This window comes from Chrysemys picta, chromosome 6 (genome assembly GCF_011386835.1).
Source record: "Chrysemys picta bellii isolate R12L10 chromosome 6, ASM1138683v2, whole genome shotgun sequence".
In the NCBI taxonomy this organism is placed as follows: domain Eukaryota; kingdom Metazoa; phylum Chordata; order Testudines; family Emydidae; genus Chrysemys; species Chrysemys picta.
The window spans coordinates 2,293,740-2,309,524 of record NC_088796.1 but is presented as its reverse complement, the minus strand read 5'-3'; the positions used below and the strand labels follow the sequence as shown (position 1 = coordinate 2,309,524).

Sequence of the window (15,785 nt, the reverse complement as noted above, 5' to 3'; positions counted from 1 at the left end):
GCCAGAGGGGATTTGGGGTGCAAGCTCTGTCCAGGCGGCGCTTACATCAGGTGGCTCCCGGAAGCGGCCGGCATATCCTGCTCCTAGGCAGAGGGGCCAGGGGTCTCTGCGTGCTGCCCACGCCCACATGTGCCGCCTGCGCCCACAGGTGCCGTCCCTGCAGCTCCCGTTGGCCATGGTTGCCGGCCAATGGGAGCTGTGGAGCTGGTGCTCAGGGCAGGGGGAGTGCATGGAGCCCCCGTGGCTGCCCCTGCGCCTAGGAGCAGGAGAGACATGTTGGTTGCTTCCAGGAGCTGCGTGGAGCTAGGGCAGGCAGAGAACTTGCCTTAGCCCAGCTGCGCTGCAGACCAGACTTTTAGCGGCCTGGTCAGCAGTGCTGACCGGAGCCACCTGGTGTTATTAGATGTTTGCCTGCATGTGTGTGTTCTCTGTGTGCCATCCCAGCTCTGTGCAGATAGTTGGCACAGCAAACTTCAATTGAACTGCCCAATGATCACAGGATCTGTTAAGATGCGAAGGCGCTCAGCCAGATTTATTGTCGACGAAGCGCGGTAATAGCACCTGGTAGACTCTACCAGGATACTAAGACATGTCTGCCTGTGACAAGCTTAGTGGATGGTGGGACTTTCCATTCCCCCCTCGGCTGATTCTCCCTCTGAGACTCCATTTTATACATCAGTACAAACAAGTTATGTATTGCCCCTCTGAGGTAGTTAGTTTACACCCTCTGACGTAGCCAGTTACCACCTGTCACCTGGTACATCTCTATCCATCACACTGTCATCCTGACGTTATCTTTAGGAAGGGTCAGTGTGTTCCTGTTATCTTTGGGGAATGTGCTGGTATCGGGATGTTCTGGTACCTTCTGCAATGTGTTTGCGTGAGTGTTCTGTGCTAGCACCTCTTAGGAATGTGCATTTTTGCAATATCAGCCCTGTTCTTGCCAGATTCGGAGAGCAGGGCCTGCCTCTGGCTCACAGCCTGACTTTGCCTTATATTAGCAAAGCTTTGACCACTACTTTATCTCAGGCCTCATACCAGCCTCTGATACAAGGGCTGTTGTTTCAGGCCCCCTTTCTACTACACCAGGGTCCCTTTTCGACGAGGTGGTCCGGTCAAAAACCAGATGCCTGGCAACCTTAGCATGAGCCCCAAGAGTAGGTTAGCAATAGACAATAAAGGTACCCTTTCTTCTCCGGGGATAGTTACAGTAAACAATTTCCCTCTGCACAGCAAATTTTACTGGTTCCTGAAAACCTGACCATAGTTTACCCCATTGTGCCTCTGGATTGCAGCTGTCTCAGTTCTCAGCTGGGCACCTCATAAAAAGTGAGTGTCCCTGGATACCCTGTGGAGTACAAAGCTTTTGCACATTAACTTAAAGGTGGAGTTTTAACAGCAAACTGAAGTTTTTGTTTTGTGCATGAAGAAGGCCTTTATATTTGTGCATGAATAAAATGACAGTAGGTTAAGGTGTTCCTTTGCTAAGTAAATCAGGGTTACTTATGTTTGTAACTTCATTCTGTCCCTCATTTGTGCATTTCTTACAGCTTGTTTTTAGTTTATAATAAAATATAAATGTACTCCTGGTGGTCTAGAGCGATAAGGAATTCTTTGGCTGGGTGGGGAAGGCTGGAGTTGCTCTTCTGAGACTCCTTTTGAAAGGGGAGGTGCACTGAACAGGCTCTTTTGGTCCCTCTTTAGGTGTTTGATGAGATCCCATCAACTGTTTGTGTATCCCCATGACCTGTCCTGCCTTGCTGCAGTCATTTGAGGTGCTTCTGGAAATGGAGTGTTTGTGTGCATTTACCTGCATGAAGTGTGCTCCATTACACCTCTCCCCAAACCTTATCCTGCTGATTTATTTCAGGGTTTCTTCTTTTGGAAGCTAACTTTTTTTTTCTTCATTATTTAAGGGTCAAGATGATGGAGATCCATCAAAACCACCTTGGTTCAAAGAAGGGTAAGTGGGGTTTTGGACTTTCTAATTTTCCATTTTAATTGTTTCGGTGTTTTCTCTCATTTCACTTAAGCAAAAGTATAAGCAACATGCACTCTGCAAATTGCTTTTAATGATTCTCTTAAAATGGTAACACTTTGTCATAAAGGCGACCATACTGCCCCCAAGAGCAGAGCGCTGATACGTTTCACAGCCTCCATTTAAACTGAGAGGAAAGTGGCATAGCCGTAGTGTGTATCGTGCAGCTATTCGTGTTGAGACCTGGGCTCAAGAATGACGTTGGCACGGCTACACCTTGTTTGTAAAGTGCTATATGCAAACGTGTATGGTGATAATAAGTATTCATAGTCCTTTCTATCCAAATTGCAGTGGTAAAGTGCTTAAAAACTTAGAGCAGGCTTTGTATGCTATCTTGTTCTCTGAGTCAGCCAGGTAGCTGGCCACATTGGAAAGGAAAAACAGCATCTCGGAATAAATGTTGAGTTTTACTGATGTTCAGATGTCTTGTCCTCACTCCTGAGAAAATGAAACTAAAGAATAGTGTGAAACTATCCTATGAGTGCAGCCATGATGGCAAGTAGAGTAAGCAGATAAAACTGGAGGGACTTGGCAAAACTTTGCAAAATCTCTTTACTTCAATAATGGTCACAACTATTAATCTATAACTCGTCAGCGTGAGGTGAGTTGCAGTTTCTTCACTGTGTAGTATGCTAGCCACAGCAACTGGAGCTGGCAAATTCTGCTTACACGTTAAGTCAGCGTGATACTTTGCATATTGGGTGTCACCATTGTAGTTTTTTCATAATGAATTCGAGTTTCTTTAGGACAAAGACGTGGACACATTACATGCTGCTTGATTTTTTGTGTGTGTTATATTTGGATAGAAACATATGGCTTTGCTTTGTTTTTTCATTCTCTCTCGTTGCTTGTGTACAGTACACAGTAGCATTGATGTGCAGAGGCAGTTTTGTCCTGAAATCTCAGCACAATATTGGTTCTCCTTGTGTGTAAACTAGATTTCATACCACTGAAATAGGCTTTCTTAACCAAACATGAAGTTAAACTGAATAAGGCTTCATTTTACAGCTCTTTACTTTTTAGTAAGTGTTTTGCAATGTTGGCTCTGTCACAGAGAGCTTCTTGCCACACCTGCAGAAGCCTAGTGCTGCCTAGCAACCTTCTGCTTTCCAAAGGAGCCCAAGTTTCTGCTGAAGAGGTTGGTGGAGAACTGGCAATTAGCAGTAGCAGAAGATAGTGATTTATTCTAACTCTAAACAACACCTTCTACTCCCTTTTTAACAAGGAGTTTGTATAATAAATAGACCAGTTCACACACTTAAGATGATTTGCTGGCCTGAAGAGTAGAAATTATACTTTTTGAAATAATTACTGATTTAAAATGATTTTTGTATTGAACAAGACTTGTACTATTCTACAAAATTTAAATTTGCGTCAGACAAATAATTCATTTAACATTTCTTCATTACCCCCAGAAGTGTGATGTTTAGCCAAACTGCAATTTATATACTGTATTCTGCCACACAAAGAACTTCATTAAAAGATAACTCAGGTTGAAAGGGTGTTAATGCCTAATACAGCTAGCACCAAACCAAATGCATTGGTTCTGGGAATGGGCAACGGGATGGATCACTTGATGATTACCGGTTCTGTTCATTCCCTCTGAAGCACTTGGCATTGGCCACTGTCGGTAGACAGGATACTGTGCTAGATGGACCTTTGGTCTGACCCAGTATGGCCATTCTTATGTTCTTATACGATGGGAGGTCTAATAAGAACATATTTAAAAATTCAGTCTTGGTTTCTAGGGTTTTGAGTTCTTGAACAGGAAAGCAATTCTCCCTACAGAATCTGGATGGGAAGGTAATGAATATGGTGATTGTGGTGGTGAGCCGCCATGCCCCTAAAATCATGGTGAAATGTGAGGAAATAATAAGGTTAAACCTTAGGACTTTGTGGTGCTCCCCTGTCACCACTTCCATCAGTGCAGTCTCCTTTGTAACAAGCCCAATGTCAATGGAGACCCATCTATTGTTTCTACCAAGTCTGGTGTAACCTTGGGTTGTAGTAGGAGACAGAGGATCATGGCTGTGGAAAAATCCATAAAATTGTCCCCTACTCCCGAATCCGTCAAGGCCTCATTGTATGGGAAAGGCCTGCTCAACCTGCAGGATCTGCAATTTCAGGGAAATTTGTAGAAGGTGGAGGTAGATGAGGAACTCCTAGTTTAGCATAATCTCAGGGTTTCTCCCTGGTGGTACCCAGGCTTGGGTTCCTGAATGGGGTGTGAAGTTAGTCTCTTCCCTGTCATCAGGTTAGCACGTTTTTTGACAGGACACTTGGCTACTGTATGCCCTGCTCCTCCCCAATAGAGGCAGGGGTTCTCCTGTCTTCTGCGCTCTTGTTCACCCAGCGATAGGCGGGGCCGTCCCATGTCAGTTGGCAAGGACTTGACCAAGGCAAGCTCCCTTGGTGCTGAGGGCTGAGCCTTAGGTAAGTGCGGGAGGTCGGAGGGCTCCTCCTACGTTCCAGTTGCTATTCGTGCAGTCTGATGTCTATCCGGATGCACAGGCCCACGAAAGCCTCTAACCTGGTGGAGAAGGGGGTCCGCCTGTGCCAGCTTGTCTTTTAGTTCTTCACAAAGGCCAAGCTGAAATGGATGGAGGATAGCGGCACTGTTCCAAGTGGCATCTACAGCCAAACATCTGTACTGGGCAACATAGGAAGGGCCTGACCCTAGGTTTTTTTGTTTTTTTTTTGAACTTTCGTAAGGCAGTCTCTGCCGTGTGGGCTTTGTGAGGGTCATTGAAAATACTGGCAAACGCTTGTAAGAATGACTCCCCGTTGGTTAGTACTGAGTGATTCTGCTCTTAAAAAGAAGAGGCCCAGGCCAGGGCCGTCCTCACTCTATACTAGCCTCCACTTTAACTTGATCTGTGGACACATTTTTGGACTGGCGCATAAACTGGAGTCTGCGTTGGGTAATGAACCTGCAAAACTTACTGCAGGTCCCATCATGCCTCTCCAACAGAGGCACTCTGGGGCCGGTTATCCGAGCCGGTGTTGTAAAAGAAGCCGAGTGGGTACCTACAATTGCTCCGAGTACTGTAGCTTGCTGCTGCTAGGAACGATTTCTCATCTGCAGATGTCCTACTTGGTCCTGCAGTTTCTAGTTTTCTGCCTAGAGGGCAGTGATCTGCTGCTGCCAATTCACAGGCCCCTGGGGTGACGATGGGGCAGGAGCCCTGGTGGTGTCCATACTCACACCAGGGGTTCAACAACGAGTCCTGGAGGAGACTGAGGTTGATCCGAGCAAGTTGTCACGGCCCATAAGATGCACAGTCTGATCCAGTGGTTGGAGCCTTGAGTAGTGTCGGGGTCGTGGTTACACCAAGAAGCAAAGTCTGAGTCAGAGGTCATACCAAGGGTCAAAGCTGGAGTCAGCAACTGGGATCAGGGCAAAGAAGCAGAAACCAGGAACAAGGTGTAGGCAACTGGAACAGGGACAAGGTGTGGTAGCGGGAACAAGGCAAGATAGCAGGAGGCAGGGACTTGGTCTCAGAGGTCTGGGCAGCAAGTGGCCTAGTGACTATTTGCTCAAACAAGGGATAGTACTGGAAGAGGAAGCTTTATACCCAGTGGTGTCCAGTCATCAGTTTGCTGCTAGTCATCTGACCCTGCTGAGTCAGTGAGCGTAGCCTCTGGTGGCAGGGTATTGGCAGCAGTTCACTTGTAAGCCCTTGTAGCTCTGGGCCTGGGACTGAGACATGTGCTTGCTGTCTGGCACCATCATAGTTCACGTAAACGACCAAACAGGCTGACAAAGTTAAGATTGTGTGAGAGAGGTGAACTTTGGTTAGCTGTAGATCATCAAAACCGGTGGTTCTTAAACCAGGGATACATATATCCCTGGGGGTATGCAGAGGTCTTCCAGGAGGTACATCAACTCATCTCGTTTGCTGTAATGTCATTTTGATCAGTGTGTCTCAACCTTTCCAGACTACTGTACCTGTTTCAGGAGTTTGTAGAACTTCCCTTTATTCCTGTTTGAACTAGAGCAGATCTTTTTAGAAAAACTTGTAATCTTGATTTAAAGATTTCTAGTGATAGAGAATCCAGCACAACTCTTGGTGAATTGTTCTAATGGCTAATTAACCTCACTTAAAAAATTTAACCTTATTTCCGGTCTGAATTTGTCTAGCTTCAACTTCGAGTTATTGAATTTTGTTATGCCTTTCTCTGCTAGATCGAAAAGTCTTCTGTTATCAAATTTCTATTCCCTGAGTATTTAGTTACTGGTAGTGATTGTCACCTCTGTCTTCTTTTTGATAAGCTAAATAAGTAGAGATCCTTTAGTCTCTCACGGAAAGGCATTTTCTCCAGCCCTCTTAACAATTTTTATGGCTCTTTTCTGTGCCCTCTCCAACTTTTCAACATCCTTTTCAAAATTTGGACACTGGAAATGTACACAGTATTCTAGTATTGGTCTCACCAATGCAGTACACAGAGGTAAAATAACATCCTTTCAATGTCTCTGGTTTCCAGGATATAGTCCGCCATTCTGTAAGTATGGCCTACATTTCTTGTTGTTTAACTTTTTGCATTTGGCTGTGTTAAGACACCTTTTGTTTGAATGAGCCCAGTTTACCAAGCAAGCCCAATCACTCTGTATGACTGCCCTGTCCTCAGTATAATCAGTTCTAACCACTCCACCAATCTGTCATTCAGAAATGTTACCAGTAGTGATTTCCAGATCATTGCTGAAAACGTTTAATAGCATTTGGTCTAGTACCATACCCTGTGGGACTCCACTAGAAACATTCACATTTGATGATCATTCTCCATTGACAACCACTTTTTGAGATCTGTCAGCCAGTTTTTAATCCACTTGAGGTGTGCTGCATTGATGCTGCATAATGCACATTTTAAAATAAGAATGCTCTGCAGTAGTCAGTGAAATGCCTTACAAAAATCTAAGTCTGTTACATCTACAGAGTTATTACTATCAGCCAAATCTGTAATCTCAGAGAATAGTGGTAGTGCAGTGGTGGGAAATTTTGAAGGAAAAGGCTCCTGTGTAGCATGGCTGTGGAGTTTTCAGCTCATTCAAAAGAGAGACTTGGAAGCGCCCATGGAGGCTCTGTCATGGCGGGCCATCCCTCTTTTCTGGAGGAAATCAGGGTGTTGGCTTGAAAAGTTCTGGTTTTAGTTTACGTGTAGTGTAACCCCAGGGATATTAAAGGAAAGCCCATTTGTTCACATCTAGTGCTCTGCAGCTGTTGTAGTTGGCACATTGCCTTCCACCTGGTGTTGTGTGAATGCATGCAGTGGGTTTAGTTAGGCACTTAACCACCAGTGACAAGCCACTGTGAGCTCAAACCTACATTTGCCAATGTCCTCACTTAATAGGAGTATTGCGATTTGTTTTCTTCACCAAGGAAAACCAACTGTACCAGTTAATACTACACACTGTAAGTGTTGCCAAGGAAGCCAAGGAAATGACTCTGGTTTCCATGGAAAGAACGCAGCCATTCACTCCACTGCCCACTTTACTAACGAATGGTTGGCACTTCAGTGTGGGAATCTATAATGTTTTAAAATCTCTCTCTCTCTCTCTCTCTCTCTTTATATGGAAAATGTTTGAGATTTAAAGGCAATGATTGTTTCTGTTACAAGAATCCTGCAATTGTCAGGTAACGTGCATGGAAAAGAAAGTATACTAAAAGCTATCAAACTTTATTTTTGGAGAGGAGACTCTTAAGTTTTTGATTTAAAAAAAATTATTGCATCTCTTCTGGATGCTGTAAAATGAATATTATTTTATCATATTGCAGCAATTGTATTCCTCTTGTCTATGAATCTTCATGCCTCTACCTGCCAGCTTAGTGATAGTCCTTGGTGATGAAATCCATCCTTGCCCCGAGGTTTGGAATATTAGAAATAGCCTTGGCATCATAAACATAAAAAAGCTAGAGAAATGCTTTCTCCTTTTCCCCAAAATATGGAATTTCCCCCCAAAATCCTAAAGGCCTGAGGCCCAGGACTTACGTTCTGCACTGATGTGAATGACAGTAGGATATGACCTTTAGGCTGGTCATTCTCCCTTTGACACTTTCCCACCTCTCTCTCTCATACTATAGCAGTGTTCTGAATTCCTGAATACCGGTGGATACACAAAAAATGACAGGAGGCTGGAGTTACAGTAAACGGAGTGTGTCTGTCTAGAGTTTGAAGTGTTGCTGCCACAATTTTGTGTGATAACTTCTGGCATTTCCTCTATCAATACTTGAGATTTTTTCTGAAGAAGAGATCAAAACTGATTTCATTGGAGGGTGGAGAGGGGTGAGGAGAGGGGATAAGAAGGAGGTCAGCATGGTTTCCAAACCTCCAAGGAATTTTATGACATGAAGCTCAAAATACCAGCAATAAATTGTGGATGCAGCTATACCAAAAGAGTGCTGCTCAGCATTCAGAATTGACAAGGTTATTCATTGTAGTGTTTAACATTTTCTATTTGTTACTGAGTCACATTTCAGTGTATTAATCCTTCATCGGGGGAGGGATAGCTCAGTGGTTTGAGCATTGGCCTGCTAAACCCAGGGTTGTGAATTCAATCCTTGAGGGGGCCACTTGGGGATCTGGGGCAAAATCAGTACTTGATCCTGCTAGTGAAGGCAGGGGGCTGGACTCGATGTGTCAAGATTGATTCCTTCTGTTTACATTGATTACTTTATTAGCAGAGTGATCAATATTTGCAGGAGGCCATGTTTGGTTTCTACAGGATGGTTTGTGACAGTATCCTACTGTGCCATTTCTGTGACCTTATTAACACTTTTCCCCCCTGCACTTCCAGGCCTGCAGGTGGTCTCTATGGCATTGACAGCATGCCTGATCTACGTAAAAAGAAACCAATTCCACTTGTCAGTGATTTGGTAAGATTTTTCTTTTCTATAAATATAATAATTGCTGTGGTCACTTTGTGTCTTGGGGTGCAATACCGTTTATGACTCCAGTCAATTTATCTCCAAACTATAGTAGAAAATGTTAATGTCTATACTGATGTTTCAGAAAAATACTAGGTGCTAAGAATGTTAGAGAGAAATAAATCTGCCTACCGTATCTTAGTGTCTGTACACCGGAATTGTCATGCAACTTGAATGTTAAAAATTCTTCCCATCACTGAAACCTGTTTACACACTGTTAAATGTTCCTCTAGAAACCATACAAACAGGGAGGTCAGCTGGCTTTCTTATACTGATGGCATGTCAGATGAGTGTAACTTTTATGGATAGTGTTGAATATTGTATCAGGTACAGCTAATACATTAACACTTGGGAGAAGTTGCGAAATCTCTAACCTCCATACACTGATATCTAAATGTATTCTAGGTAAAGATAGAGAATTTGGTTTGTACATCTGTCATCTGACACATGCAGAGCCTAGGAGGGTATGTTTTACTAACTGCTTGTATACCTGGAAACTTAGTAATAATGGAATTAACCTATTATACTTCTTTTGTATGCTTTCACTCTCTCTACAGGCTATGGTAAGTGGAGCTAAAAACTGTCCACCACGTCTTTACCCGAAGTAAAGATTTTTTTACTTTACTTCCCCTCCACTGTTTTTGCTTTTTTATTTTGAATTCTGCCGTACCACAATACATGCATATGCCACACTCTGGCCCACCACATCACTGACTGAATGAACCTTTTCAGTCTTGTCTCAAGCGTCATAAATCAGAGTAAGAGATCCCTCCTGAGGGGGTTAGCTAGCTTTATAAGAATCAGTAACGTCTTCTCTCATTTCCTTATCTGCCTTCCTACAGCTGGAGTAGCTTGCTGAAGGACCTAATCTGCTTTCTAGCCTTTTAGATATTGGTTAGATGCCAGTGGCAGGTGCTGAAAAAACAGCAACCTAAGAAATTTAAGATTGCAGTCCCTCCATCATACGCAATGTGAAGGTAGCTACTTTGAGAAGCAGTGATGTTCATTATATTTGGGGATGGCCACTGAATGTGACACACAGACACATTCAAACACATGCTGCCCTTCCAACCCCATAAAATCCTCCCAAGATTTTAGTTTACCCTCCTCATTCTGACCCAATCCAGCCATCCCTGTTTGGAGCTCTTTCTAGGTGACATGGCTGATAATTTGATCTCCTTTATCTATGCGTGAACTTGAATGTAGGAGGTGGAGCATGAGTTTAGAACACTTTATAAACCTTGTCTGTTTTAAGGATGCAGGAGAGAATCCAGTTTTATCTACACTTCATACAGGGGGAAATAGTAAAACTCACTCCAGAACAAAGTGGATTGGGGCAGAAGGAAACATACATAGTTAACTAGATTTATGTTTTTAAAGTACACACCCTGACTCTTTCTGGGGCAAGGAGATTACCATTTGGAAAATGTAGCAGAGGGTGTTGACTTGTGTAGACTTTCTGTTCAGTACCTTTGCTGGTGACAGCGTCTTCCCTTTTGTGCATGTACAAGTACGTGACCTCCAGTGAATGTGTGTACACTTTTGTAATGAATAACAGACACTTTCCCTTCTCAGTCACTGGTTCAATCCAGGAAGGCTGGAATTACCTCAGCAATGGCCACTAGAACTTCTCTTAAGGATGAGGAGCTGGTAAGTAGAGTTTATTTGCTCCCCGGGGTCTTTCCTAAACAAATTAATGGGGGGGGGGCGGATGGGGCTGGTTCTGTGAATATTCATATTCTTCTTGGAGAATCAAGTGAGCATTGCAGGACTCAGACTAGGAGTATAGGTGTAAAGCAACCTGTATTACTTGTTTTTTTTTAAAATGTGTGGCAAATATGATATCCCAGATAGAACCTTAGAATAGTGCGTAAGGGTCTGATTTATGAACTAAGATATGCTGAGTAGAACTTGGTTATGTAGTGTGCTATTACACACAGACCTGACTTCTTTGCTCTCTGAATGCCATTGGTTATGGTTTATTTAAAGTAACTGTAAAAACTGATTTTGAAATGGTGTTTTCTGCACATCATTTCTACAAGGTCCTAGGTTTAGCATGCTTGGCTACCTCAGTCATGGCTCCATCTGGCATGACGTGACAAGTGTTGATGATTTAATCTTCACCCTTTCTCTTTTTCATTCAAGAAAAATGATACATTCCCTAAAGAAAACAGTCGCATTATCCCAGGATAACTCTCTTGCCAAACAGTGCATGTTAACAGCATCCCAATCACAGACATTGCTTCGTGTGTGTTCTTGTATTGCAGAAATCTCATGTATATAAGAAGACCCTGCAAGCCTTAATTTATCCTATCTCCTGCACAACCCCTCACAATTTTGAGGTGTGGACAGCTACAACCCCTACGTATTGCTACGAGTGTGAAGGGCTCCTATGGGGCATTGCAAGGCAGGGTATGCGCTGCACTGAATGTGGGGTCAAATGTCATGAGAAGTGCCAAGACCTGCTCAATGCTGATTGCTTACAGAGTGAGTGGCTTTTCCTTGTAACATTTTGATAGTGGGGTGGGTGGGAATGGGGACGGGAGGGGACTGGAGAAGAGCCATTTCCAAACAAGTTGTCCATAGTCTTTTCTAAACTGTGCACATATACAGAACCTCTTCATTGACGGTTTGTTTAGATCCATGCTAGTCTAACGACTGAAGTCTCTCCGCTTCTATTAAAATTACTACACATTTTCTGAAATAAATGACATCTTGAAACTGTGCTCTACACTGCTGTTGTACTGCACCGCCACCACCCTCTTGCAGACACAAGCTGTTTCCAAGGAGAGAGAGAGATGGACTTGTGTTTTAAGGCACTGGTCTGAAGTACTATAAAGGAAGGTTCAATTCCTGGTTGTGCCACAGTCTTCTTGATTGACCTTGAGCAAGTCCTTTAATCTCTGTGCCTCAGTTCCCCATCTGCAAATTTGGGATGGTAATATTCATGTGCCTTACAGGTTGGAGAGTGTTTGTTATGATGAATCCATTGATGTGGAGAGGCAGCTTGATCTAGTGGGTAGGGCACTGGACTTGATGTTCCGAGCTTGGCCACTCCTGCTGTGTGACTTTGAGCAAGTCGCTTCTCCTCTTTGTGCCTGTTTCCATTCCCATCCTTTGTTTATGTAGAGTGCCAGCTGTTCAGGGCAGGTGCTGTCTGCATAGCACAATGGCACCTCTAGTCACTACCTTCATACAAACAGCATGTTTGAGATGCTGGTATCCTATAGCAAATGAGGGCCATGTAAGACTCTAGATAGACACATAAGGAGTATCCCATCTTGCTAGTGATGAGTCAGTTAATTTTATTATTTCTGCAGCACCACATGATGCTTTTCAGACCAGTTCAAAGGGCCCTGCTACAAGGAGCTTACATTATAAATTAGATATAATACAGGCAAAGGAGAGGTTTAAGGGTTACAGTAGAGAATGAACCTAATCAATTATTTGGTGTGCTTGGAACAAATTAGTTATTTTTATTGCTACATGTAATTAGGTTAGGAAAGATTAGACTTTTATCGATAAATGTCGGTAGATGTCAATTTTCTCCATACACACACAAACCAAGGAAAAAATATTTCTATTAATGATGATCAAAATGTACAGAAAATCAAAATAAGAAAAATGCTTCTTGAAAACTTTAAATACCCCTTATGTCAAACTAATATTAACTTTGTAAAGTGGACAGTTTGTGTTTTAACCTTATAAAGCTTTAACTATTTGAATCTGTCCCCACTGTCATAAATAATTGTCTAACCCTCCTATTGTCTGATCCCTGCCTACTTTACAACTGTGAAAATTTAAATTAATAAAAATAAAAATGCTTAAAAATAAACATTGATGTTATCCGTCAACATTATACAAAAATAAAAACCAATTTTTGACAAGCCTATATATAATGCTATTTTTTAATGTGATCTATAGTTTAGAAGTATTGGGTCAACCACAAAAGTACAATATCTTCAAAAGGACATGGGATGAAAGTTTGTCAGACATCTTAACTCCTGAGTTGGAATGTCTGTCCCTGTGGCAGGAGTGTTCATGTTTACTCTGGGTTTTCAAGGTCAGGTTTGTTTTGTTACAATTTGTTTCCACAATTTACCAAAAAGCATTGTTAGTTGTACAGATGGTCTTCAGTGTTGAGATGAAGAGCCATTGAAATCCTTGCACAGTAGCCATTGTTAAAACATTTGCACCTGGCAATAATTAAAATCCATATACATGGTACTGTGACATTTTTATAGCATGGTGCCAGTATAAAAAGAAGTTTGAACTCTAAGGAGAGCCAAGGAAAAATAGGTTTATAGTAACCAGAAAAGATGAAATAAAGGACATTGAAATGTTGAGATAATGGGATTAAAATCAGCATTTAAGAAAGGGCTAAGTACTAAGGGAATGCAGCGAAAACTTCATGCAGAGGATAATTCATATGTGGAATAGAAGCAGCAATTGGGAATGTATTTTAATAAATTGCTATCCATAGACTTGAATTTAAAAAATGGAGAACAAATAGAAGAGAGAGGGAAACCTGTGTGAAGCTGGAGTTGTGGCCACCTCCTATCAAAATCTGCGGCTATGTCTACATTGCCCTGCAGTTTGGACTTCGGAGGGGTGAATAGCAGCGTGCATCTAAGTGCTGTGTGGTACCTGCCCCATGCGGATGCTACAGGTGCAAACTAAAATGTTCCTAGTTTGCATTAATAAAGTCCTCTTTGAAGAGGACTATGTTAACATGAACTAGGGACTCTTTAGTTTGCATCCTCGGTATCCATACAGGGTAGTTACAGTACAGCACTTCGGTTTGGAGTAGTATTCACACCCTTTTAGTTTGAACTGTGGGGCAGTGTAGACAAGCCCTAAGTGTGTGATACTTCAGTGAATAGTGTTGTGTGGAGAATGGTGACTAAGTGCAGCGAGATGGAGATCAGGAAACATTTCGGTGGGGGTAAAGTTACCTAGTTTAGCAAGGAGAAGTTTGGAGAGTTCATGTGGTCTCTGTGGATTTAGTTCAAAGGTGCTTGGCAGCCCAGTAGCAGAGGGAAACTGATGCAACAGGGTAGAGATAATTGTTGGGCTAGCCAGAGTGTAGAAAGATGCTGAGGGTAGGAGTGTAGTTGAAGGTGGAGAACATAGTATCAAGAGGAGGAGGGGACAGAGACAGAAGGAGCTGTAGAGAAATTGGAGAGGTGGTGATGGATCATAATGTTTAGGTGTAGGGTTGGGATAAGCGCACAAATATTAGGGCTGAAAAAAGTCTCCTATGAAAAGGCTTTCTCATGAGTTTTCCAGTATTCCCCGCTTTTGGCCAGGTTGGTGGTAGTATTTCTGTATTTCCAATTCCTAGCTGAAGCTTGCAAGGGAAGAAGGTGGAAAATATAAAATAAATATATAAAAAATATATATTTTCAAACTTTAGATAGGGTATAGGTTGAGTATATGGAATGAGCAAAGGTCCCAGCTGGCTTACTCATCTCTAATCATAATAGGGATTCCTGGAGGAAAAGCAAGAATTGAGATGAAATAAATCTGAGACTTTGAACTTTCCCAGCTGTGTTAAGCTCAGATGTGTGGGGCTTTCTTTTAGCAGGGATCCTTATTCTGACAGTTTGAGAGCATGCTCTCCAAATGTATTTTCACTAATTCCACATAAGTCTACAGGATAAATGGATTTGCAGTGAGCAGGGTCACAAAACAAATGCCATTTTTTGGATGCTACCTTGAAATTTTGAGTAGTTGCCTGAGGTTTTGTTTGTTTGAGTCAGGAACTCCTGTACTTACTGAATGGAATAAGACTATTGGACATATTGTACTGATTCTCAGAAACCAGAAAGATATTGAGATTCCGTGGAGACCCGAGTTCAAATTTGCTCTGCATAGCGTCCTCCTTTCTAATCTAAACCGAATCTAGTTTTTGTTGGTTATATTATGGTGGTGCTCAGGGGCCCTAGGTAGGATTGGAGCCTCATTGTTAGCACTATACAAACTCTGGTAGAAACAGTATCTGCACTGAAGGCCTTATTACCTCAGAAGACACATAAAACTGAAGGAGAGAGAAAATATCAAAGTACATATAGATTTTATCTACTGTTAACCTTTCAACATATATTTTTTGCGCCTATCCGTAATAGATTGGCTGATTTCTTGTAGGCGTCATAGAGAGTGAGGGTAGCATTTTTTTATGGATCAGTCCCTGGAGGACATTCCCAGCATAGGGGATGTCATGGAAGAAGGCATGCAGATGTTTGAGGGATAATATGTCTAGATTCTTATATGGCAGTTGTCACTGTAGCATCTGGTTTATAGCTAGTATTGACACCAGTCTCTTGTTTCCAAGGAATACAAAGTTCCAAGTTCTGTCTTCTACAGGTATTTATAATAAGTCTATTGCTGTGATATGAGCATTAATGTACAGTAACTCCTCACTTAAAGTCATCCCGGTTAACGTTGTTTCGTTGTAACATTGCTGATCAATTAGGGAACATGCTCGTTTAAAGTTGCGCAATGCTCCCTTCTAACATCGTTTGGCAGCCGCCTGCTCTGTCTACTGCTTGCAGGAAGAGCAGCCCGGTGGAGCTAGCTGGTGGGGGCTTGGAACCAGGGTGGACCAGCAGCCCCCTATAAGCTCCCCCTATCAGCTCCCCGCTCCCCTAAGTTCCCTGTGCAGCAGCTGTGCAGCAGCTGCCCAGCAGGCTAGCAATTGCAACTGTCCCTCCCCTCCCACCACTACCATGTGCTGCTCCTGCCAACCTCTTGCTTGCTGTGCGGGGGGTGGGCAGGGAGGGAAGAGGGGGGGCTAATATCAGGGTGTCCCTCTCCCCCCTGCT

General features: G+C 42.9%; 1 protein-coding gene across 13 annotated transcripts in view; it reads left to right on the top strand.

Annotated features, from left to right (window-relative positions):
* The window catches only part of UNC13B (unc-13 homolog B), a 378,814-nt gene that overhangs the window by 222,355 nt on the left and 140,674 nt on the right, over positions 1-15,785 (top strand). For 11 of the 13 annotated variants that reach the window (XM_065598630.1, XM_065598632.1, XM_065598633.1 and 8 more), the window contains 4 exons: positions 1,917-1,963; positions 8,832-8,910; positions 10,537-10,611; positions 11,229-11,448. In XM_065598630.1, coding sequence (XP_065454702.1) covers positions 1,917-1,963; positions 8,832-8,910; positions 10,537-10,611; positions 11,229-11,448 — 421 coding nt within the window. Of the gene's footprint in view, positions 1-1,723; positions 1,776-1,916; positions 1,964-6,659; positions 7,672-8,831; positions 8,911-10,536; positions 10,612-11,228; positions 11,449-15,785 lie in introns of those variants that run through there. The other 2 variants (XM_065598636.1, XM_065598638.1) reach the window with 2 other exon arrangements.